At 37.0% G+C, this 26,565-nt stretch overlaps 1 protein-coding gene across 3 annotated transcripts in view; it reads right to left on the bottom strand.

Moving 5' to 3' along the window:
- The window catches only part of PIP5K1B (phosphatidylinositol-4-phosphate 5-kinase type 1 beta), a 96,408-nt gene that overhangs the window by 18,076 nt on the left and 51,767 nt on the right, over window positions 1–26,565 (bottom strand). For 2 of the 3 annotated variants that reach the window (XM_071424921.1, XM_071424923.1), the window contains 7 exons: window positions 20,051–20,168; window positions 16,432–16,584; window positions 14,396–14,695; window positions 5,978–6,189; window positions 4,260–4,343; window positions 4,099–4,147; window positions 3,551–3,635 (listed from right to left, as the gene is read on the bottom strand). In XM_071424921.1, the coding sequence (XP_071281022.1) occupies window positions 3,551–3,635; window positions 4,099–4,147; window positions 4,260–4,343; window positions 5,978–6,189; window positions 14,396–14,695; window positions 16,432–16,584; window positions 20,051–20,168 (1,001 nt within the window). The remainder of the gene's footprint in view (window positions 1–3,550; window positions 3,636–4,098; window positions 4,148–4,259; window positions 4,344–5,977; window positions 6,190–14,395; window positions 14,696–16,431; window positions 16,585–20,050; window positions 20,169–26,565) is intronic. The other variant, XM_071424922.1, reaches the window with a different exon arrangement.

Genomic DNA, 26,565 nt, shown 5'->3' with positions numbered 1-26,565 from the left:
AGATGCACTATAACACTTCTTTCATTGCTTTACTACAAAGTTCAAATTAAACACATCAAGTTACTTGGCTGAACACTGAAGGAAAGAATTAGATACATAGTTCCAGGGTATTTTTAAAAAAGAACATAGAAGAGAGTTGCTGAGCTAGCCTCTGCCCAAGGCTAAATTATTAAGCCACTTATTAAGTTTTTGTTGTTAATTATGCATGGTTGTTCCGTGCACTAGGGGAAAAAAACAGATTCAGAACAGGGCTAAAGAGTTTAAACTGAAATGTCTAACTCAAAGCTTAGAAATAATATTCCTGAAGGCAGGAAGACTCCTAATTTTTTATGAAAGAATAATGCATTTGAACCATTAATCTGTATAAAAGTGCATTAACAGCCCTGTATACAGAGGAAATCAATAAGAGTAGGATACTTAGACAGGTCAATTGCCTGGGAAAATGAGACAGATTAATTAAGATCAGAGAGAAAATTAGGCATGATATACTTTAATTGTACATTGTAGGCTTCAAATATGAACAGGTTGTGTCTTGTCCTGGAACAAATCGAGCAACCAGAATTAGAAAGAATTGGGGAAAAAAGACGCAGATGTTGACGTAAGATATATGATATTTATTTTGTCAAACAGGAGGGAGTGTCAAGTAGTAAGGAGCAGACACTCTTTATTCTTTATCAATGCAGAGAAGTTCCTTTGAGTATTGTCTCAGACAGCAGAACTCCCACCAGTTCTTTGGCAAAATTATTCTAAGATTTAAAGAGAACTGGGTCTCAGGAGGCTGCTTTCTCCTTTAAGCTGAATTTTGCTTCACATTTTGTCACATTACATCAGTTGCTTCTATTTTCTCATTAATCAATCTTGTACAAAGGATTTAACTTTGAACACTTTAAATTGTTAGTTTATTCTAGTATTTGTAGTAATTTTTGGTTTACTTAAATCTTATTTTGTCCTAGTGTTTGTATTTTGTTCTCTCTCTGTCCACACACAATTGTTTCTCACTTCAGATAACTAATGAAAATGTTAAGAGACCAGCATAACACTGGTCAAAAAGTATTTGCAAAACACCTTCTATCAGTTTAAGACAATGCATATGTTTAATACTTCTTCTGTAGTATTTGAGCCGAGTGACCATTCCACATTTTAACACTCAAACTCCAAAGCAAATACACTTCCATGAGCAGGATTATGAAACTGCTAAATCAGATCCATTTTAAAGTACAAGTTCCTCTACAAACTAGATAATTCTAGCTCATCAGTTAATACTTATTTGTCAAGAACACTGCTTTATAAATAAACCCTCAACTCAGAAAACACTTTGTCCTACAGAGTAATCAAAACCAGCCATTCTCTTACTAAAATGAAAGGAAAAAAAAAAAAAGATGCAATTTCAGCATCACCTCCATGTGTTTAAAAAATAATCTGGTAGTAAAGCAGCAAGTTAGTATGTGTGCACACTATTCAAAACACCTAATCTGTATGTCTTACTGTAAGGTTTTATACCACTTATGATAATTGTTGGAAAGAAACCTCATTGCTCACAATAATCGAAACAGCTTTTCCCCAAAGAACTGCCTGGACCTCATCAAACCTCAAGCACTCATCTTTGCCTTGCCAGTATATTTATTAGAGACCTTCTTACTGCACACACATTGAACACATCTCAGCAGTTGACACAGAATGGCATGTGTTGGAAGCAATATAAAAAATCGTTTAGTTCCAAACCCTGCTGAGCCCAGTGACACCTATCACTACAGCAGATTGCTCACATCCCCACCAAACTGGCCTTGAACACTCACAGGATGGGGCATCTACCATTTCTCTGGGCAACCTTTCCTGTGCCTAATCAACCTCACTTGTAAATAGCTTCTTCCTAACATATAACCTAAATCTACCCTTCTTCAGCTTAAAGCCATTGCCTCTTGTCCTGTCATTATATACCCTTCTAAAAAGTCCATCTCCAGCCTTCTTGTAATTCTCCTTTAGGTACTGGAAGGCTGCTACAAAATTTCCCCATAGACTTCTCTTCTTTGGGCTGAACATCCCCAGCTTGCCTAGTTTGACTTCATAGGAGAGGGGCTCCATCCCTCTAGTCATGTTGTTGACCCTCCCCTGGATTATCTCCAGCAGGTCCGTGTCCTTCCTGTGCTGGGACTCCAGAGCTGGATGCAGCCCTGCAGGTGGGGTCTCAGAGCAGAATCCCCTCCCTGGCCCTGCTGCCCACGCTGCTTTGGATGCAGCCCAGGACACGTTTGGTTTTCTGGGCTGTGAGTGCCCATGGCTGGGTCATGTCCAGCCTCTCCTCCCCCAGCACCCCCAAGACCTTCTTGGCAGGGTGCTCTGATCTGTTCATCCCACAGCCTGTGCTAGTATCTGGGGCTGCCCCAACACAGATGTAGCACTTTGCACTTGACTTGTTGAACCTGATCAGGTTCCCATGGGTCCACTTCTCAAGCTTTTCCAGGTCTCTTTTGTCCCCCCTTCACCATCCTTCTCTGCACTTACAACACCTCCAACTGAATTTCCTTTCAATAGCAGGGTCAATTTATAGAGAAATTATCCATCAATTCATTAATATTTGTAAGACTCCCAAAAAGTTTTATTTTCCTGAAAAGCTGCCATAACATATCATGCATACAGGGAATCACTACTTGGGGTTAATTCAAATTTTCTTTTTTTTTTTTAAGATTCCTTCATTCTACTTAAAATATCTTAATTGTTTTTGTATTGTTAGTCTTAGCCTTTTCCTTTCATTCCTTTCATCTATCTATCCTATTCTTTTTCTTATTTAGAATTTCACAAAATACTTATACATTTCAACCTCCTTGTTGCAGTATCAGTTTTCCCTCTTTTTCATATGCCTTTACACATAATCACGTTTGTTGTTCTGATCTGCCAGGCCTTTAACACTGGTTTTCATGGGCAGGCTCAGAGTTCACAGGCTCAATTATCTTTAGAAAAGTGTATCATCTTTAGACAACATGCAGAGCAACAAAGGCCACTATGACTTTCTACCAGTGGTAGAAAAAGTAGTGAAAATAAAACCTGATCTGAACTTCTGATGGAAAAAGCCTGTATGAAGGTTTCTCTAAAGTTGGGGGTTTTTTGGTGGTTTTTGGGGTGTTTTTTGTTTTGGGGTTTTTTTGTTTTTTTTTTTAATTAGTAAGACGCTAAATTAATTTTCCTGTTTCGAGTTAGTTTTGCTGGGGATAGTAATTGGTGAGTGATCTCTCCCTGTCCTTATTTGAACCCACCCACCTTTTGTTATACCTTTCCTCTCATCTAGTTGAAGAGAGGGAGTGATAGAGTGTCTAGGTGGTCACCTGAAGCCAACTTTAGACAGCCCTGATGTGACAAAAATATATAGTACATAATTCTCTGTAATTTTACTAATGGAGTAAAATCCCAATTGTCAGAAATTTATTTTCTTGACTGGAGCTACAAAAGTGCTACATGATGTTGAAGAAAGGCTTGTTTCATTGCAAAGACAGGAGCATTATAAGATTATGATTATAAAAAATATCTAAAAAAGTATAAGTCACTACTGTCTTACCTTGAACTTTTTTGAAAACTCTTGCATTCATAAACTTTAAAAATCTGTCTGCATAAAAACTTGGTCTGTGAACTGAAACAGTATCCTACAAGATTAAAAAATATATCAGTCACATTTTCCACAAGTAAGGTGTCAAGAAGAAGCTGGACGCCTCAGGTGAACTATATTATGCATTTCAGGCATGGTCAAAATTAGTGAATCATTACCATTTATGAGTTATGAATTATACAACTATATTCTGCAAAATCTTCCAAGCATTTGAATTTTCTTTTCAAATTATGTATATTTTTCAGTTATAGATTCATCAATGTTCTGCTGGGTGGCTAGACTTGTGTAAGTTATAAGGACAAACTAATATTATTAGTTGTTATTTGAAAGCTCAATAAATAAAACCAGAGCATGTATTGGGAAAATTTCAGCAGCAGCTCAAACCATGTGGTGAGGTTAGACTACAAATGTACCAGAACAAATTTCTTCCTGGTCAACATGAGTCAAAGGTTCACCAGCTAAAATATCAGCAGTTTAAAAAATTGATAAAATCTACATACCCCATCATAAACAAGAGCTTTCCAAGAATGTTCCAGCTTCTTCATTAACCTAGGTATGTAAAAAACTAAATCAGAACTGCTTTATAAAGCTTCCACTTTTAAAAGTAATTTCAGAATATTTTGCTCAGTGAAAATACATTGAAAGTTGAAGTTCAACTTACCTGTAAGACTGGAGAATATCAATAATACCCATAAATAAAAGCAGCTTTTCACCTTTATGGCTTTTTGCTGGAATACCTCCCATTCTAAGAGAAACAACATAGAATATTTTTTAAGACATCTCTGATCACCAGTTACCAGCTGAACTGTACCCTCTTGTACAAACCCAAAGGAGTAGACAATATTCAAGACAGATGCCACAGTGCAAAGTCAGTCAAATGTGAGTCACCTAGCATGCAATGGATTTTGAATAGACAATTTAAAGTATCTGGGATTCAGTGATAAATATCCATAATTAAAAGAATAAATACTTCAAGACATGTTTTAGACAGAATTGGAAATGTTCAGATGATCTGAAAAGTGGAAGAAAATATCCATCAGTTTATTGCTAAGGAAAATAAGTAACTTTAGATAAGGGAGAATTTTCTCACTTTATTGATCATAGGTAACAAATCACAAAGAGTCTGCAACTTAATCAAAGTCTAAAAGGTTGTTTCATATATTTTTCACTAAAATTATGTATTGCTGTGCTTTTCCAAAATTTCTTTACAGACAGATAAGTGACAGATAAAGCAAAAGTATCAAGCTGAGAATTCTGACTGTGTAGGCCTCCAGTTGGTCCCAGGTCCATACTCAGCCATGAACAGTCATTCTAAAACCCTCTCTTCCTACTCCAACACCTAGAAAAATGGTCCATTTTAGAACCACAGCATTGTTTTTTGCTCCACTAGCCATTATGCCAATATAAGAGAGATAGTGCAAGGAGCCAGGGAAGGACTACACTTGACAGGATCTGGGTAGGACTATATTAGCTCAAGTGGTGTGGGAGCCCAGCCAGTGCAACACCTCTGCCATCATACAACAGCACTGGCCATCTTCTGTGTGAATGTGAATGAGTTGTAAAAACCAAATGAAATAAAGCTCTGTCTAATTATAGTCTAGAGTTCTCAGTGTCTGGAAGCGCTCTGTGAATGCTGAATATCATAATTCTCTCACTTGTTTGCTGTAGGTTTAAGGACAGATTTCTGTATATTAGTTGTATTTAGCTACATAGCTCCCTTGAGAACCAGGAAGAAAAGTAAATCCTTAATTTTAGATTAAATTCTAATTTAAATAAAGGACTGATTATATGCAATGCTGAATGGTGGCAATAATACTCTCATAGCACTTAATATATAATGAAAGAAACAACAGAATAATGATTGTTTATATATTCAAATTTCTAATAAAGTTTTTGCTAGACAGAAAAATAGGAGAAAAATATTGGTTCTTAATCTCAGAAAATGGAATATATGACTGCACTTTAGTGGTTGATGATACCATTCTATGTACATCAAGTATACTACCTCAAGATGAAAAGAACCCCTGTAGGAATATCCATTTCAATATTAATTTATAGTTTTTGCTTTGGTCTCACCAGGCTGCTTTCAGTTAAAATTAGATTGTAGCTGGGACTCTTGTAATAGTTGTCTGATAGCATTTCTTTTATAAAAGAATGGATGTGTGCATACATAAGTCACTCTGAACTATCATGTATTTAAAGACTATCAATCTACTGACCAACATTCCAATTTCATGCTCTGTGGCAAATCTCAATGATGCAAGGGAAAAAAAAAAAAAGAAGGCTAAATCTTTCAATTCCTGGAATGCAGTGTACTCATGGAAGTTTTGCCTGTTAATACTTTTAAAAGCAATCTTAAGAGCAGGTTACAGCACTTACGTGTTTGTTTTCTCTGTGGTGAAGGAGTCTCCAGACTTCCCAGGTCCCTGTATAGATTCCATGGCTGTGGAATAGAGAACTTTCTGCCCTCCATGGCGTTTTGCATCTGAGGTGCTCTGGGAACACTCTCCTTCTCTTTCCTTTGTGTTACTGTTCAATATGTGGATCCCCAGAAGCAGACTGTAATCCATGATCTTAAAACTTTCTAGAACCTACAAAGAAGGAATGATTATACTGAAACTACAAAAGAATTACACAGCAGCATTTTGCAAACCTGAGTGAAAACAGGCTCTCCAGGCACAAGCTTCTCTTATCAGGAAGTGTGTGAAATTACAGTTAAACAAAAACCTTTCACTACTCATACAAGTGCTCTAATTAGCTGAATGCTCTTGTAACAAGTGAGAAAGAAAGATGCACAGCTGAAATGTAACCTGATGTTATTTTGTAGTCAAGGAAGATGATTCCAGGCAGCACCTTTTCCATTATAGCAAATAATTAATGGTTCCATCATATACTTATGAACAACACATTTTTAAAATTATCTCCAATCCACATACAGTCCTCCCTGAGCATTTTTGCCTGTACTCTCTTATCTCCCCTCCACCTCCTATTTGCAACAGAGACAATACTCTTCGAGAATTTTCAAATGTCAACAACAGTATTTGCTGCCATCCCCTTATTAGCAGCTGATGGGATTGGAGTACAAAAATCATGCACCTCTCTACTAGGCTAAATAGAGCCTATCTAAACTCAAAAGACAGGTTTTACTTCTGAAGCATGACTGAACCAACCATCCTTTTCTTCTAGCTCTACCAACCATTTCTGTCTCTGGCAGTATGTCTTCTCTCACACACAGATAGTTTCATTTGTTTTTAGTCAGCTACAGCATTACGAAGTCTGGCATGCTGTCATTGAAAAGCAATACAGCTCAAGTCAATACCCAAACATTAACTAAAGCAAGCTGCAATCACATCTAGTAATATAACCAAACTGTTCACAGCAACAGTTTAATGTCAGAACAGCAACTGTATTTAATGCCTTACACAACACTGCTAAGTGGAGGGAGAAACACCAGTAACAGCCAGGAGGGATATGCTGTGTGCTCACCTCTCCTTTACCTCGTGCAGCTCAGCAGTGATTCATGATGTGTTTTGGCCCAATGCCTGAAGATAATGGTGTAATTTTTGTCATGGAATCAAGAGGCAATAGTATGTCTTTTTATGTGAACAAGAAAAAAAGTGATTTTACAGAGATGAGAGCAGATTCCAGGTATATAATTTTGATGAAGATTATCCAAGTGTAAGTATTTTTGGTTAAGCAGAAACATCCTTTCTCTTAATGGGGAAAAAAGAGCAATAGGTTTCAAAACTATATGCCAGTAAATCAGTAATTTAGTATGGATCTGTAGGTCTAATCATAAGGTTTTTATACCATTTACCTAATTGTTGGAAAAATACTCATTGCTCAGATAACCAGAGCAGGGATGGAACAAAGCATAATGTAGAAAGGAACAAAATCAGACCTGATTTTCAGACTCAAAGAATGACTTTAAGAAACCATGGGTTTGCTCTTGTGCAGAGAGATCCTACTCAGTGATGCCTTAGTTCAAATGGAACAAGAAAAAGGCTGCTAATGTACTTAGTAGTCCGCAGCATCTTCTAATGACAGAACTCACAAGGGATTTCATATACAACAAAAGCCGTATTCTAACCACAAGATTCTGAAATTTCATTGGGCATTGTGTGGACATGTTGGTGGTTTACAATCATAAATTGCAAAAAATAGCATGGCTAACAGGTGCAAAGGCACTTGGTTCCAAAAACATCTAAAATTCTATTTACTGCTTATTTATTGCTACACTTTACTCCAACCTTCTCAGAAAGAAATTACAACATCATGTATTCATTAAAAAATATGTAATCAATGAATATTTGCCATCAAATGCTAAAACTAAGTTCAGGATAGGTTGAAAAATAACACCTTAGTAAGCAGCACTGTTCACGCAAAACCAGAACAGCAGCTAGTCAGGCTTGGGAAAAGCATTGCCACATTTATTTTACAGTTATAAATTACTGCTGACACTTCTACCTTCAGCATATTCTTTACTGCATTTTGAATTAGGTTATGTTAGACACATGATTTTACTGCACTAATTACATAACCTACATCTATGATTGGATGTAGTCTCATGGGAGGCTGTGCTGTAATGAGCTACTCCTTCTTCCACAGGGACCTCTTATGTGATAAAATTAATCCTTCTGACTCCATCAATTCATCACTGCCACTTAAACCCATACTACTTGTACAGTACAACAGATCATACCTTGACAATTTATGATTTTGGCATAGGATTACCGAAAAACATCATAAAAACAAATTTCATTATTACAGTTCATTAACAGACTGAAAAACCTTCACATCCAATGGATTAAGTGCAGTACAAATTCTTATAAACAGCACACAGCATAAGAACCCTTGTCCCCCAGACACTCTGTTCATGGCCCTACTCAGAGGTGGCATTACACTGTCCACAAAGTGTCTTCAGGATATCATGACATGATCTGGCCCTGTCTGCCTACAGCTTTGAGGTACAGTTCTGATTACTTCCCCTTAGAAATGTGATAATCAAACCAACCACTCCTTAGGCAAATTAACCTTTTTGACCATATCTAAACACATTTCGCTCCCCACTTGTTTCTAATGAAAGTTCTGGTAAGAAATAACTAACCAGAATAACAAGGAAGAATCTCACAGATCAGCACTCAACAAAACTTTGTGTCAAACTCCTCAGACTGTATTAAGACAGTAAATCAGTTGGATTCACAGATTAATGTATCTGAGGTGTTCTCACATATGAATTTTCATTAATATTTAAAATACCAAATTTTGACAATTTTAAAATATGGAAGTAACATTTTGCACACACAGTTGTACAAAATAATCTATTTCAACAAGGAACAAGTTACAAAATGCAGAACATCAAGACATTTATTTTCCTGTCCTGAGGTTTGCTTACAGATACTTTTGATGATTTTAGGACTGCTTTTGAGATAGATGCAGCAGCAACTACTGCCTCTGTAGTTTTGCTACAGAGGCACCAAAACTATAACCTAATCTAAGAAAAAAACCCCACTCAAATAAATTACAATATTATATGGCTATATTCATAGCAAAAGGAGAAAGCCCTGCAAAACACATGGCTCTGTCCATGTGAGATCACTAGAAATTGACATAAACTCCTAGAAATACACTACTTATATAGGTAAAGGGATCCCAATCTTTGCTCATGTAACCATTCTGACATGTTCCTTGCTGGCACAATGGCACTGTGGGGTTTCAGCAAGAATGATCTTAATCATGCTGTGTACTAACAAGTGGTGGATTTGATAACAACAAGTAAACCTTCAGTTCATTAACTTAACATTAAATTGTTCATCTTGGTAGTACTTATATATATTAACTCACTAGCTACACAGAATCTGCCAACACAGTGTTGTTACTTGGTCACCAAGTACTGCTGTCAAGGCTGACTTCAGCTGCTCTGAAACCTTCCAGATGGCAAGTGACACTCACTCCTTGTAGCCTTAAGCACTATTTTGTTTCATACCACATAAAAACCCACAGTAAAATGGCATCACAAAATATGTTGCTTCAGAACATAAAAAATTAACTCTCTGAATCAGATTTTCTTTTCTCAGAGCTTAATCAGATGTTAAACTATTCTGTGAATCATCTTAGACATGGTTACGCTCCACTATCTCAGCCACTGACTAACTGAGCAAAACAAGTATTTCTGCCATGAAATGTCATTTTTATTTTATATGCAGCCAGCCCAAACTACACACTATCTGACAGAGAAATCTGCATTTACATTTGCTATCCATGCAAAACAGCATGCAAAAAAGTCATCAGATCATTTTCATAAAAGGGTCAAGAAAAATACAACTCAAAAGAAAAAAATTAGAAGCTTATTTAATGAAAGTACTAAATGGATAACCATGCAAGGAAATTTTCCTCTCCTACAAGCATTCTGGAAAAGTGACATAGGAATTAACACAGTAGAAAGAAGACTGATTTTACAGTATATCAATAATTATTATTCAACATAATGAGCTATATGAAATTAACACAAATTAAAGGACTGCGTCACAAAATAATCATGTCTTAGGAACAAGTTCACAAATGTCAATGCCAAAATATGGGTATGGTTTAGAAAAAATCTATCCTAAGAAAATGAATCATCACATTCCCATCTAAACATATGTGGAATCACTTCCAATTTCAACAGAATTCTCAAAATATATTGTTAATTAACACTCCAAAACTAACAATCTGGATTCTGATTTTAAAAGTAGAAGTAATGAGAAATTCCTAATGTCAACTGATATGACGGGAGTGATAATATATAAAGATACAAGAGATCTACAGCATTGTGCTATAGTCGTTTCCCTCAAACTACCATTTCTGACTAAGAGGCCCTTCATCTAAGATTAGTATGTTCTCCATCTCCATGCCGCATCATGCCATCTTTTATTTCTGTCCTATGCTGCAGTTTAATATTTCATTAAGTTATGCCAACACTACTATTTGTAAGGATATGCTGTACAATGGGTCACTGAAGTTATTTGGCTTGAAGATTTGTGTAGGACCTTTGAGGTAGAAAAAAGGCAAAAACCTGCAAAACACACCACACACACACTAAGGGATTTGAAAAATTCTGTGGATAAATTTGGTCATACAAGGTCTGCATCACATTCGCTAGAGCACAAAACAGATGTGCAATCCCACCATAAAACTTTTGTAGCAACTGGCTAAAACAGCAGTGATGAAAATAATACCTAAGTCTCAAATTTAGGAGATATGATCCTCTTTAAATTTCCTTGTCTTTACAGCTATCCTCGTTAGTCACTTTTAAAATGTAATTTCCTCAGAAAAGTCCAGTGGTTTTTGCCATAAAGATAAAATGCAGACTCTCAAAACCCATTCATTTCTAAATAGCAAAAACACCTTCAAATTATTTTTTTGCTCTTAAAAATGACATGACCACAATTTGATTAATTGTTACTGCTTCTCCAAACAGGCAAGGATACTTGCCAGCTACAGAAAGTCTCAGCAATAGTCTGGAATTTGAAAGCTAGTTCAAATTTTCAATGGTGTACATTGTATATATGATAAATTCATTAATATTCCCTCTTTAGGAACACTGTAATATTACACTCCTTGGTTCAGTTAAGGTGCAAATGCTGCAAAATTAACTGTGAGACAAGTTTTCAGACCCTGTCACCTCAAGTGTGAACAAAACAAGCAGGGAATGCAGGAGCTGAACAATGCTATCAACCTGTACTTGTTCCAGCAGGGATAATCTGGAGGCACCAGCCCATGAGGGATCACCACAAACAACTCAGCTCCATTCTCTAATTGGGCAGGTCATGCATCTCCTCACCAGCACTGCCAGGAGGTGTGAAAGGACAGAACTACTCCAGCAGTGGTCTACCATTCCAGCACTGCATTCCCTGGGGAAGGAGCTCTGTTTCAGTTGTCAACATTGTCTGTGCTGGCTGAGCAGATGTATCAGGAGGCAAATTCAGCTAAGCAAGGAAGCCACAGCACAGCTTGAATGTGAAGAGCCAGCATGCAGGACAGGAAAGGACAGACAGGCTAGAAAGGAGGAATAGAGAAACATTGTCTGGGCATCTAGGGATGGCAGCTGTGATCAAGGAATAGAGACTTTCAAGGAACATCAAGACACAAAGAAAAGCTGACCAAGGAAAACATGAGTCCATTGGTGAATAGGGCAGAAGATTCAGTGGCAGCAGTCACAGACCATAGCAGGTCCCACCACCACTATCTTTCATTACCAGGAAATTCTGCCAGGCCTCTGAACTTAGCAATTGATCTTAAGGAGGAGAGGGGTTAGCAGACAGGGATATTTATATTTAAGAACTAGGAGAAAAGTCCATTACTTCCTGATTCTGATTGCAAATATGAGCAATGGAAACACAATCCAAATTTAAGCAACACAGAAGAGATTTTCTTAGTCCTGAAATACTGGAAAGATCAAAAATTTCCTTTCTTAAATGAATTCTTAATTTCAAGTGCCTACACTAACTTCTTCACTTTGAAGTAGCAGTAAAAAGAGATGACACGTTTTCATGTCCTAAAAAGCTGGTCAGTTATCACTATACCCATCCAAATACCTCATGGGGAGAAAAAAGCAGAGGCAACACTGATGTCCTTTTCACAAAATGGATGGAATATTTCTGGTCTTTTTAAAGGAAGAAATAAAAGGCAGGTAGTCAGATCCAACCTTATTAGCTAAGCCAATTCAGCGATATGAAAGATAACAGTGTCTGCTCCCTCTGTTTTACAACACAGAGTAAAACTTGTTTGAATAGAAAAAAAAGGCAGCTAATTTTTTATATACATATAACTTCCAGTGTGTTTATATATCTACAGTTACACACGGACATACACTTTATTGTCTATATGTGTATTTATGTAAATACACTGATTATTATAGGATAATTTTCTCCTTTACTTTTAATACCTTTAAAATTTAGCCAGGCCTTTAAGAACTCTAGACTAACTTTAGAGTTGTTAATTTAAGATATACATTGAAAAGGATTATATTAGCACTCAAATAACACGTAGCAGGAATTTTCGCGGACTTCCAAAGAATCATTAGCAGTCCCTTTATATGTAACAAATAAATGATTGATTCTTGTTTTAACTTTTCAGTCCAGTTCCATCTTTTAGATACCCTCTATTATTTCCAATACAATAGATTTCCCCAAGCTCTGACTGGATAAGTAACCTTGGACAAGTAGGGGGTGCACAGAAAGGCATCCACATCCCCAGATGTAACATACTGATGCATTCTCTGTCATCACACATGGTAGGAGTTCAGGAAATACTCACTGCAAGAGGCTACAGAGAGAACAATGTGCCGTGTTAGATAAATGTCTCATGCTGAATACACAGCTGAACATTAGGTCACACAGCTTTACAAACCAATCACAAGGCATTGCAGACTTCTGCGATAAACAAAAAATTCCATTCATGTGCAAAAACAATGCTTTCCATCTTGTACCACAGGTGGCAGTGAACAACAAACTCTGATATTAAGGGTGTCTCTTCTATGTGGTGAGTTCAGACTATGTATTTTGCTTTATTATTATGAAATTCTTACGATTTCCCTCAGACAAAGCAATTTTTTTCTTTCCAAAACCCCAGGAATCCTGGGAAGTTCTGAGAGATCTGGAGTCACCCTTTTCCTGCTTTACATTTTCTTACCCATGCTACAGGGGAAAAAAACTATTTTACAGCAATTCTCTCTGCCCATAATAGGAACTGATTCCATTCACCAGGGTCCTCTCAAAGAGCAATGACAGGTATCCCTCTTCTGCCTTGAAAATATTTTGTGGACAGCTTTTATGTGGACTTTTCAGCTGAGGAAGAAATTACCTTGCTCAAGAAGTAAGACTGCTACCACTAGGCCTGCCTTCCCATTCCTAGGTAACCAAGAGACATATTCACAGCAATTCTACATACAGTTTATCATGCATAATAAAGTTCCACAGGACTAATTATGTCTCAAGGAAAAAGTAATTAAAATCTCCAAATTAATGGAAATCATCATCATCATCAAATCTACTGGACTTCATTCCTGTATTAACCTGTATGGCCACAGATGGATCAGTGTAATCATAGATGTACATAGAAATAGAGGGATAGCCCTGGAACTTAGGGTTGTGCTAGATTATAAACTTAATGAGTCAGCAATGTGCCCTGGTGGCTAGAATGTCCACCTGTATCCTGGGGTACACTGAGCACAGTACAGCCACCTGGTTTGAGAAGGGGGATTGTCCCACTACACTCAGCATTGGAGCAGCCTCACCTCAAGAACTGCAAGCATGTTTTGGGCTCCACAGTGTAAGGTGGATATTAAATATAAGAATGCGTCCAAAGAAAGGCAACATAGACAGTGAAAGGACTACACGGCATGATTTGTGGGGACCAGAGGAGGATATAAAGTTTGAGGGTGGCAGAAAGGGTGATGCTGATCTCTGATGCCTCGTGATAGGATGCAAGAGAACAGCTTCAAGCTGCACTGGGAAAGTTCAGAGTGGATAGAAGAAAAAGTTCTTCAGTGAGATGGTGGTTTAGCATTGGAACCAGTTCCACAGTGAGGGAAGTGCTCATGGTCCCCAGTCTGTTGGTATTCAAAAAGTATATGACATTCTATCTATGACTATGATCTCAGATTACAACAGCTTAACTAAAATACAGGCTTCATCAGTGCTCTGACATCCATAGTTATCCCTCCTTAAACAGCACGAAAAACAAATGGAGGTTAAGTAATCTGTACTGAGTAAATTTAGAGCAGAGGTGAATTCAGAAGTTTAAATTTATACTCACTCGACAATCCCGCTGTAGTGTTTTCATGAGTGCACTGTGTGTTTCAGAGTCAAAATACAAGCCTTCATGCATATCTTGCAGGAAATCCAGGTCTTTGAATGTAGGTTTGGACTTCTCCCTCTCTTTTCTTGATGCTCTGCGTTTGTATGTGGAGCCTTTCAAGTCGTATGTGAAATGCATTTTCAAGGCTCGTGGCAAAACATTGTTCATGACAACAATTCTAATATTAATGCCTCCTGACTGAACGCAGTACAGCCCATAGAATTTGGGAAGAAGAGTCCTCGGATTCTGGTTCAGATTCTAAAACAAAAGAGATATTTTTAAATATGTCTATTTTCAATGAACTTCCATGCTTAAGAAAGGGTTTTCTTTAACACAAAAGACATTAACAAACATGAAGAAAATTATGAATGTTTTCTTATTCAGCACAGTTTCTTCAACCAGTTGATTATCTTTGTGGGTTTCTATTCCAGCAATCTAGCATAGGCACTGCCTTTTTGCCAGGGACTTACAAAGTGCAAAAGCAGAGCAGTAACTACATTTATGCCAGGGTTTTCTTTCTCACAGAAAAGAGCAGACTAGGTCAAACCTAAAAGCATCCCAAAGACTTGATTTTTTTTCCTGACCTGAACAACCTTTGTGTTTTACCTGCTGGAAGAAGTCTGGGTTAAATGTAATTCTCATTATCTTGACTTGGATTCTGAAAAACAGAACTCCTCTCTCCACGAGGCTTTGAACACAGTCAGGGTTAGTGCTAAATGACTAAATTATTTCCAAAGGCATGTGAAGGCATAATAGAACCACAACTGACCATCAGAACAGAAAAGTGTGAAATAATCCAAATTCCACAACAGGTAAAATAAATTAGGTAAGAGAGGATAACACAGGTGAGAGAGAAAATCCTTCTTCTGAATACAACTGTTCTCAGTCTTTGGCATGAAAAAGAAAGAAGGGGAAAAACAACTTCCGGTCTTAGATGATTACTAAGTTACAATATACAACTATCAGAAGAAAGTATTGTTACAGAAATAATCACAGCAATTGAAGTTTTACATTTTGGAAGCAATTGCACAGCAGTGAGAATAAAGTTCCCAGAAATAATACAAACTGGCCTTATATGTACTTGTAATAACACAGACTTGTGCTGAGTGGATTATCGTGATTAGGAACAACAAAACCTGCCACCATTGTCCTTTTTGATGTGTCAGTACACATCTTTTTTTTCTTACACACATAGTGAATCCATGTTACTTTAGTGCAATAATGACAACATTCCACATTTTTAGTATAAGTGAGAGGGTAATTTTTCAAGTATTTACGTCAGGAAACAAAGCAAAAAAAGAAAGTCAGTCACAGGCTAATAATACAAATACATACCACCCAGAAGAATGCCTGTTCATATGTATGGGTGGCTTTTGTTACAAAAAAAAAAAAAAAAAAATTAAATTCTACTCCCTTTTTAATCAATGGCTTTCCTTTTAGATGACACACAAAACCCAATACAATGGACTTAGAATTAGCCCTCAAAAAGCTCCATTTAAAAATTAAGTTTTGAACAAATTACATGGATAAAAATATCTTTTACATCATTGCTTTAATACATGAGAAATGGAAATCAGAAGTAGTTGGAAACAAAAGGGAAACTGACCGGTCTAGTTTCTTTGTCCACTCTGAGTGAAATGCAGAGGGTAGACAAACACAAAATGGAGAAAGAAAACTGAATTAGAAATTTAGAAACCTTATTCTGTTACTAGCTTATTAAAAGCAAAGTTTGGTATCAAATTAGATTATGACATTCAGCTTCATCTTGAATGCTAAAAGAGCACCAATTCTTATCTTAAATATATTCTAGGTTTATACCTATTCTTTCTGTTGGGTATGTAGGGCGTGAAGTAGAAAGGCAGGTAAAAATGTAAAAAATATTACAAAAAATACAGATTAACCCAGTGGAATATTTCAAGCCAAGTGAAACTGAATCTTCAGAAGTAACATGAAGCAGGAGAAATAGAAGTAAAATAAAGTCTTCAATTACTTACCATGTAATAACCTGGCAAGAGCTTCTGAAGAAACTCAGCCTCTTTGTGTTGAACTGTTTTGATGATGAATTCGTCACCACTAGTTACAAAAAATAAAGACCCACTGGCACCTGGGTTGGATAATTCAATTAAAGGTTCACTGCAGATTGAGTACTGGAAGAGACAAAAATTGCTTTTCACTGCCAATGCGTGCATTACCCAAACACAAGTTTAATATGAAGAACTGCAGGTTCAAGTAGTCACAAGAGAATCACGTAGCAACACTACTGCTGCTGGCTGAGGTTTGGCAGGCCACTCTGCCTGGGCCATGCTGCACAACCATAGAAGGGAGCTGGCAGCTGAGCTTATATCCCTCTTCATGTTCCAAAGCAACAGGTTCCAACAGCCAGTGGTTGATGTGGAAGGAGTTGATCTCCATGCTGTCAGCATAGCAAATTCTGAGTCAAAAGCTTTGAGAAGACATTTTCACTGGAACTGTTTGTTTTCACATCCATTTTTTTGAAAGAAATAGGTACAGGAATGGTAGAAAAATAGACTAGGAGTGAGGTTTCTCATTATAGACAAATAGGCAAATCCTATTCTGTGCAACTGGGATTGAAACTATTAGACTGATAAAATTGGTATAGCTATAGCTACTAATTTTAGTATAGTTACTAATTTTTAAAATCTTTTACTAGTTTTATGATTGAAAACCACCTGAATCAGAAAAAAACTCAATACCAGTAAGCAAGAAAAACTGGAATTTGAAGGATCATTATATTGCATATTTAGCCAGGCTTCCTTTTCCACAGGACACATTAAGAATTACAATTGCATTAAGGAGGAAAAAGACACCAAAGACTATGCCTTATTAATAGAACCATACTGTGATACAGAGACTAATGTACATTTACTAAGTGTCCACTATTCCAAACTTCATTCAAATTATATGGAGAATTGACATTCAGCTCAAAACCATAGAAAAACCTATCTATATTAAAATTGAAAGTAGTGATACTAGAAAATCTAATAAATATGTTCTTTTGTGAGCACTTGAACTAAAGAAGCATGTTTTCTATGGGGTCATGCCATTGCCTTAATACATCTTCTTATCGTAGCTCCAGCTAAGGCTTGTAATTTTGAAGATAATTTTGCATGATATATAGATATTTCTTCTCCCTGCTTATACTCAATTCCAATTAATACAAAATACTTTTCTTGTTAATCCTATAGTTGCAATTTTCTACAGACAGAATGGTCATACCAATCTGTAACACTACAAACCTTCAGACCAATTCAGCAGTTGAACTGCAGCAATTGCATTTTTCTTGACAAAATATTTAAATCTTAATGAGTAACTGTCACTGTGTGATAAACATTTGAATACGATTATCCTAAACATTAAAGTTCAATAGAACAGTATAACATAAGCACAAGACATTGTCCAACACCCTGCATTGGTCATTTTCCAGTGGTATGCATTTCTGTAAAAAAGTCCACCCACCAAATGCTGCTATACAAAGGGCCCAGCTAGTTTTAACTGGACACCTCTGAAAGGCAAATCAAAACCAAAAGGCAAGAAAATCCCCAAGAGCCTGACAAGTGAGTATTTATGATCAAGAAGTTTCCCTGCAAAATGACAGTACTCCATGAGATTTACAGTGACAATTTAATTCTACCAGCTGTTCAAATGTATTTACACTTGTTATCCTGTCTGACTCCTACAGTGTGTTACTGCTCATCCTCCTTGGAAAAGGTGAAACTTTAAATCTTGAGCTTTGTCACTTCAAATTAACAGTGTAAACTCACATATGCTTGCTGTAATTTCTACTCTTCTTATTTTACTTCACATGCCCTTCAGCCACAGCTGGACAATCATTTACTACATACATACTTGTGTGTTTTCCTGTGCCAAGAGGAAAAAGAATCTGCAACAACTTGTCTTTACTAGTAACTTCCCTCAGGGAATAGTCTTTTTGTAGTTAAAATGACTGTCACAAATCTTATTCACAGCATGCAGTCTTTGTATAAACTTTAATTTCTGCTACTGCAAAAGCTTCCTTAGATGGAAAAGAAGTTGCAGGTGATAATAACTTTGCTCTAGGAAGCACAGTCCTTTTAGCAGCTGGCAACACAGCCCACATACTTCAGCTTTTACCAAGACCATAAAAAGAGATAAGATAAACAGCATATTACATAATGACACAACTGTCACCCATGATGTCTTTGTCTGGAGAGGCACAGATTTGATAGATGGATAACTCAGAGGATAAGGAATTGGTCATACTCTAAGAGTTGTGGTCAGTGGAAGAAAGAAATTCTTCACTCTAAGGATGGTGAGGTGCCGGAATGTGTGGTCTAGAGAAGTTGTGAATGCCCCATCTCCAGAAGTGTTCAGTACCAGGCTGGATTTGAGCAACCTAGTGTAGGGGAAGATGTCCCTGCCCATGGCAGTGAAGTTGGAAATAAATCATGTTTGAGCCCCTTCCAATCAAAATCATTCTATGACTCTGTGATTTACAAAATTCCCAAACAACTTTATTTCCTTGCTACTACCATTTATAATTCAAAATAATTATCTTTTTTTTATATGTAACTATGGCAATGAGGACTACTAACACAAAACCCATACATAGCACTAAAGAATTAAAATAAGACACCCACATAAAGACACCCATATTCAACCTAAATAAAAGCAAAACCAGGCTTATTGTTCATCTAGGAAGAAAACCCCATTATAGCACACTTGAACACAACAGAAACAATTTATTTAGTAGTATATTAATATTTCAGAAACATTTAATCAATTTTTCTTTTTTATTCACCCAAGCCCTTTAAAATTCTTGTGGTCTTAAAGAAGCCATTATCAATAATAGAACAAAAGCTCATTCAGCATTTTAAAGCTCATTCAAAAAATTACATTTAAAGTTGCTAATTTTTACCAGGACTCTGATTTCTTGGGTGACCCACCATGAAACAAACCAAACATTGGGCAAACATCTAGAAGAAAATCCATCTTAGCATTCACTCTACCCTTCCAAAAGGGGAGCTACAGGAGAAATAAAATAGCCAACACTTGGCTTTATATACTAGCAGTATATAAAGTGGTTCCACCAAATAAAGCCTGCTTTTACAATGTCAGCAAATGTGTAACTTTTTTTCTAGTGTAAACTGAACACTATGAAAGAATAAGTCTTCAATTTATAAAATAGAGAGAACAAAGGATGCATTCTAAAATGCTTCATTTTTAGTCTGTCATCCATGAGCCTCAAAGGTAGACAGGAACATTTGCAGATTTCACTTTGTAATGATGTGCATAACACAAATCACACAAAAGTACTTAATTAGAACTGAATTGATAAAAGTCACAAACTACTGATCATAACTTCTCTAGAAAAATTATCTGAATGACATGGATATTGCTCTAGTCAATCAACAAAGCAGGTTTCTTAATATGAATCATCTCAAAAATAAAGAATTAAAATTTTTGTCACCACCAAAAATATTCACTAGTTATATACCCCTCCACACACAAAATTTCTTACTGCTTTGGGCACCCTTTAAGAATCCCTTTCTGCCACAATAAAACTAGCGTGATTTATAATAGTTTGTAACTCAAAGGAAAACTGCAGGCTCTTACCAAATAGTCATCAGGCTTGATACCAAAAAGTTCTCTGAAATAGCGGAAGGCAAGAGGTGCATATGTCTTAAATCTGAAGTCAGGGTAATGATGAGCAGGCGTTAGATTGCTCCCTTCACTGAAAACAGAAACAAACCAAACCAAATTACTGAGTAATTATTAGCAGCTAGTTTCACCTCTAAGCTGCCTAACTTGACTGTTCCCCTGCTGAAAAAAGAGCATAAATGCAGATAAACCTCTCCATTATCATTAACCACTAATAGAAATGTCCATGAGAGACAATGCCAGAAAATTCCTTTTCCTCACCTTAAAGGAAATAACTATTTTCACTACCTGTATGCATTTGCATAAAGATCATGTTTAGACATGAACGGACAAAGTCTGCATTTCAGAAGTCTAGGGTAGAGACTGACCCCACCGAGTACTGAAAACTGTTGTGTCATGGTTTCTGTGCTCAAGATGGCTCCAACCACAGCATCTCCCACCAGCCCTTCTCTGTTTGTAAGCAGCAGATCCAGCAGGGTAGCTCCCCTGGTAGGCTCACTTCCCAGCTTCCTCTCTGGTGTTGAATTCCAGCAGACATCTGGCAGGTTAAAATCACCCATAAGAAAAAGGGCTGACAATCATGAAACATCAGCATCACATCATAGAATAGTTCATCCACCTCCTCATCCTGGTTGGGTGGTCTATAACAGACTCCCACCAGGATATCTGCCTTTTCAGCCTTCCCCTGATTGTCGCCCATAGGCACTCAACCTTCTCATTGCTAGCCTTGAGCTCTGTACACTCAAAACACTTCCTACTGTACAGAGTCTCCCCACACCTCTCCTTCCTTTCCTGTCCCTTCTGAAGAGCTTGTAGCCATCCAGTGCAGCACTCTGCTCATCCCACCATGCTCCTCTGGTAGTGACTATGTCATGGCTTTCCTGCTACTTTATGGCTTCCAGCTCGTCCTGTTTGTTACCTGTACTCCTTAGCTCTTTTCCTTGTTTTATATTGATCACCTCACTGTAGTTTTAGCCTGAGTTACAAAACTCTTGAGATGAATACTAGATATAAAATAAAAGTCAGCAGCAAAATGCTGCTGGATTAAAAACAAAACAAAACAACTCAATGCCCATGGATTCATTTATGATAGAAAATGAGAGAGGCCTTTTAAGCAGAAGAATAAAGTTCTACACTGTGATTTCAAAACAAACAAGAACACCTTTAAGACAAAGTTTTGGTACTGAAATCAGCCAGATAGAAAATTTCTAACACATTTTTATTAGAATATTAGAAAGTAGGTCTTTATTACAGCATGCTGGTCACTCTGGGGATCTTTCCTCTAATCAAGGGAGTCATGTGAACAGAGTTTTTATGATACACACTGGTTATATATTCATTAGCTATCCCCACTTACTTGACTTTTTTTGACATAATCACACCCCTTAGTGGAAGTCTTTATCTGATTCTTTGGGATCTATATTCAATGTCCAGTGTCCTTTCTATGTGGCTGTTCCTTGACCTCTGCTTCTGGGTAAGTGTAATATCATTGTTTTGCACAACCTCTACTTTGCCAGCCAGAGCTGAGCTGGCATCCTGCTTGTGTTTTGCATTACTTCTGTTTGCCTTTATTTATTTCTCCAAGACTGTGCTGTTGTGTTCCACTTTCCTTGACAACAGTAAAGTACTGCTCTGTTTTAACTGTTCTTATCATTTTGGTCAGTGTCTGAATGGTTTGATAAATAGAGAAATACAAAATCCAAGACTTGACACAGTGTTGAAATTAGCTTTTCCAGCACTTCTTTATTCATTTACTGTAACTAAATTATTCAGTAATGCAGAATGTACCATTATGCTTGGCAAAAAGAATATCCAAAGGACACAAAAAAGAAAAAAAGGCTACAAATTCACACAGGTATGAAAAGCAATAAATGTTAAGCAACATTCCTGAAAAAGATCATGAATAAAAATTAAATATAATGAAAGAATTTAAGAGCCTTCATCCTGTACAATTAATATTTGTCATATGAACTTGCCACTTTTCATTAACAGTTCAATGACATAAGCCTACTCAACCTACGCAGCTGCCCCTGTGCTGCCAAACCCCACACAACTGAACTGTTTCAGTGACAGCAGGTGAACAAGCTTTCTCAGTCTCCAGAAATGTATATACTGCTGCTAAACCCTACAGGTAATAGTAAAGGTTGCTTAGTTCTAAAGAACTCCTCTGATCACTCTATGTTTACTGCAGTATGACTCCAAGATATCAAAATCAACTCCACGTATGCTTTATTGTTCCATTATAGAGTTAAAAATGGAAATCAGTAGATACAAGCTAAAGATAGTGTTTCTTTACAGTTAAGATAGACTAATGCTATCTTAATGCCTCTTTCATAAGGCCTTTCTACTGCTCAGAACACTGCTAGATTTGTCTGACATTAAGTTTTATATAGCTGGTTGTGACTCACTGAATTTTTGTACAATATGAGGATGCCCCAGTGGTCATATAGTTACACTGGAAACCTGGGGTCATACTTGTAAATGCATTTAATTGTCATAAGATGAAGAAAATAACAGAACAGAGTATTCTCTACTGAAGTATCACATAATTGTCAGGGACTATAAAGCATCTAAACTTTTTTATTAAGTTTTACATTTCGGTAATAAACAGTTTCCTAAATCTGCTTCCTGCAGCTGTAACTCAAAGTCTTCTCTTGTGAAAGCATGACAGCAAGTAGATTACATGTCCTTACTATACCAGAACATGTTTTGTCACTTCACTAAGGTGAGATGAAGGCAGGAGGTTTGCTATGGCAATGGGACAGTTCTGAGCCATTTCATAAGTGCACTTGGAGTAAAATGACCAACGCTGGGTCCGCAGGGGCACAGTAACGCATAGCAAGTGGAGATTTATTGCTAAACAGAGCAATTATTTTGGAACAGCTTCTACATAGAGGGCAATTACATGCATTTAGAAGACAATAGATAGTATATTACAGATATAACAGTCAATTTCACTATACAGACAGCTTTCCTTATTAATTATAAAATCATCTTTAAAAACACTTCTGTTCTAAGTCTACAGAGTATTTTACCATACTCTGTTTCTGTTAATCATATTAATTAGTTTCAGCTTCACTACCTAACAGAATAGTTTACTGATCCCAACAGTAAGCTCTTCTGTAATTCATGAAGCAAGCTTGACACAAATTTAAGATTTCTTGTTAGTACTCGGGAAAATAGTTTTAAGGTTTTCCTGATTTTACTTCCAACAGAAAAAGCACCCTCACTTCCAGGAATTTCTTACCTGGTAATGGAAACCTTTCAAATTTCTTATCAATTTGAAGCTCATATGACAAGTATGAATTGAGTACAGCCTTGCTCTTTCTGTAAAAAGACAAACTCCACTGTACAGAAGGCTTGATCTAAGTACATCCCTACCCTATTTAGAATTATTCACATTCCACTCTATTAGCTATTGAAAGAATGTATTCTGTGGTTTCTCTTCACATTTTCTTGATGCATTTTACAGTTTCACTCTCATGGGATTAAAGTGTATGTGCAAAGCACTACATATAATAATTTTTAATCAGTCTAGGGAATTTCAATGAAGGGATGAAAGGGAACGATTATGTCTTTGAAATGTAACAAAAAAATGTCCATGATCCATTGACAAAAAAGTTAAATTTGTAAAATGGTGCTTTGGACATAATAAGAAAGGGGGTAACCATGTAACTTCCCTCTCAGCTAGTTTAAGCACGGGTCTACCAGAAAAACAAAGATAAAGACTTTAAAATTAGCTCTTATTCTGGCAATCTTGAGCAATTCAAGTCTTTCTATATGAGCTATGACAACAAAATACAGGCTTTGGAATGATTAGGCAGCAATTGTAATTTATGAGGTATTTTAATAACTTTAGATGTTATACCCCACAAAAGAAAAAGATTCATAGGCAGACTAAAGGAGAGAGACTAAGCTTAAAATGCAAGTTTGGTTTAATACTTATATTGCAATTTTTCATTTTTTTAAAATCAAGCACACCTAGAAATGACAGTAGGTGCATCTAAGCCTGCCCCTTTGTAAATGCTGAGAGTGGATTTAAAGCCTAGGTGGTGCAATATCAAACTGAAAGTGAAGTAAAATGAATTACATTTTTAATGGCTAACCCCCATGGCTGTAAAAATTTGCTAAACAAGACACCCAGATACATTTCTTGGCAGCTTTTCTTTACTATGGCCTCACCCTGGTAGGATGTACTCAGGAGATACCACACCTATCTGAAGGGGCAGAGAAAGCCAGCTGCATATCTTGGTAACAAGCCTTCATCACTGAGGATTGTTCAAAGGCTCTGACGGAGCTGTTATCAAAAGAACTAGTCTGTAGTTGTGACCCTGTGTATAACTTTCCTGTGTGTATTTTAAAAAAACTGAAGAGAAGGAACACATCAGTTCTTGCAGTGAAAGCAATTATTCATTAGATTGTAAAATCAAAATAAAATGTCTAAACTTAAATGCTCTCAACCTTAAAAACTAGTATTATCCAATTTCAATTTCATTGCTCTTGAATACAGCTGCTTTTAAAAAATTCATCACCATGTGTTTCAGCTCTAAAAACTGTATCAAACAAATACATGCTGCAGGTCAGGTAGTGCTTTGGTATGTTCCTTTCTTGTATGTAATTTCAGGAAAGCACAATTTCCCACATGCTGGAAGTAGATATCATGTTTATCTGTACAAATAGGTGTGTCTGTGTTTTCTTCATCTTTGAGCTAAAGCCCAGCGGTAACATCGTCTTTTCTCACTTCCATTTTCCTAAACTTCCAGCTATGAAATGCTGTCCTAAGCTTATCCCTGCAGGTCAGCTTTGAAATATAATTAGGAATAGTCAGTAACTTAAAAACTGGTCAAGTTGACCGTATCTATGTAACAGCTGAATACAGAAGCATTTACTTACAATGATGGAGATATTATTACTTTATAACCAACTGGAAATGCTATTAAAATATAGAATCTCAGAGTACTTGAAAAGTAGTTTAAGAGTCTACATAGTTATACAACTATCCAGGTTATCAGGTTTACCAATCATTTGTTGGTAACAGAAGTAGCTGAGTCCAGTAATTCATATCAGACTTTGCTTTTGTCACCAAAGTATCCCCATTTCTAATATTTGTTTTGCATCCTCCTCTCTGTGCTATCACTCCACTCACAAACCATAAAAACCTTGTCAGAACTTGAGTAATTCTGTGCATCTCTGCAACCAAAGCACCAAGGAAGAGCAGCAGCACTTAATCAGAATATTCAGGTCACTTTATCTTTCTTGTGAAATTGCCCACAGGAAACATGTATCATGGTGTAAGTTACACAACAACTCATCATTAGTCTGAACATTTAAATACTAGTCACACTAAACCTGTAGAGCATTCTATACTACAAATATACTACTTAGTTCATCAGCTAACCTATGATACAGGGTTGATACAAAGATATTTCCAAGAGTAAGTATCAGTTTTCTCAATCAGTCCTCAAAAACATACTAGAAAGCAGTACACTTCAGTTGTATATGTAGGGTAGAACCCAAACTGGCCAAGTAAAGTTTTTTTACCTTCTTAGTACTTTGACTATTTATTTGGGCTGTTATTCAAATGCTATCACAATACAATGGTAAGCTTCTGACATTAAAGAGCTGAAAGTATTGAATAATCTTTCATTAGCATCACAAGTAAGCAATTTGTAAATGAACCGGTTCAGGGCACAGACTGTAGCTGCAGAGTGCATACAGGTCATCGGGCATGTAACACACTTCCCAGATCAATTAGAAACCATAGCAACTGTTCTCAACATGCAGGGTCTAGACCCTGCAATAAAAGCTTATTAGCAAGGGAAGCGCACAAGATTGACTAACGACTTGCTGCAAAAAAGGTCAAACTCAACAGCTGTGCTTAGAAGCAGCCTGCATCTAAAAACACGAAAAATGCAGGCTGAAACATACTGTCTGGCTTGAAACATTCTGCATTTCTAAAGCTTCATAGCCAAAATTAGCTGATATAATGTAGCAGCTTCTGTTTGGCTTCTCAGTCACCACAGAAAATGCACCTCCTTCTGTGTCTACTGGAAGAGCTTAATAAGCTGCCTACACTGCCAACTCAAAAGCAGCTCCACGGCCCCAAGGCCCAGTGACCAGCTTGAGGTACCACTGCCTACCAGAGCTAGGCTTACAGGTGAGCAACAAGCCATTCTAACCAAGGCCATCTCACTTGGAGCCAGCACCACCGCCAAGGCAAAGGGCTGACAAAATATTGCTGAAGCCACATTGTACAAATGACTAACTGGAAGCAAACTGTGCTACCGGGAACTGCTTCCAGCCAAGGAAGATGGGCACAAATATGCCCGACACAGCTAGTCACAGGACTGAGCACAGAGAGCACATGCAGGATGAACAACCTTCCCACCAAACCCTCCAGCCACTGTTGCAGCACTACCAACACCAGGTAAGCACCTCTGTTGCTAGATTTACAAAGCAGAGTTGAAAAG

Source organism: Agelaius tricolor, unplaced genomic scaffold (assembly GCF_023055355.1).
Source record: "Agelaius tricolor isolate 1412-34295 unplaced genomic scaffold, bAgeTri1.0.p SCAF_4, whole genome shotgun sequence".
NCBI lineage: Eukaryota > Metazoa > Chordata > Aves > Passeriformes > Icteridae > Agelaius > Agelaius tricolor.
This window is presented reverse-complemented; position numbering and strand designations above follow the sequence as displayed.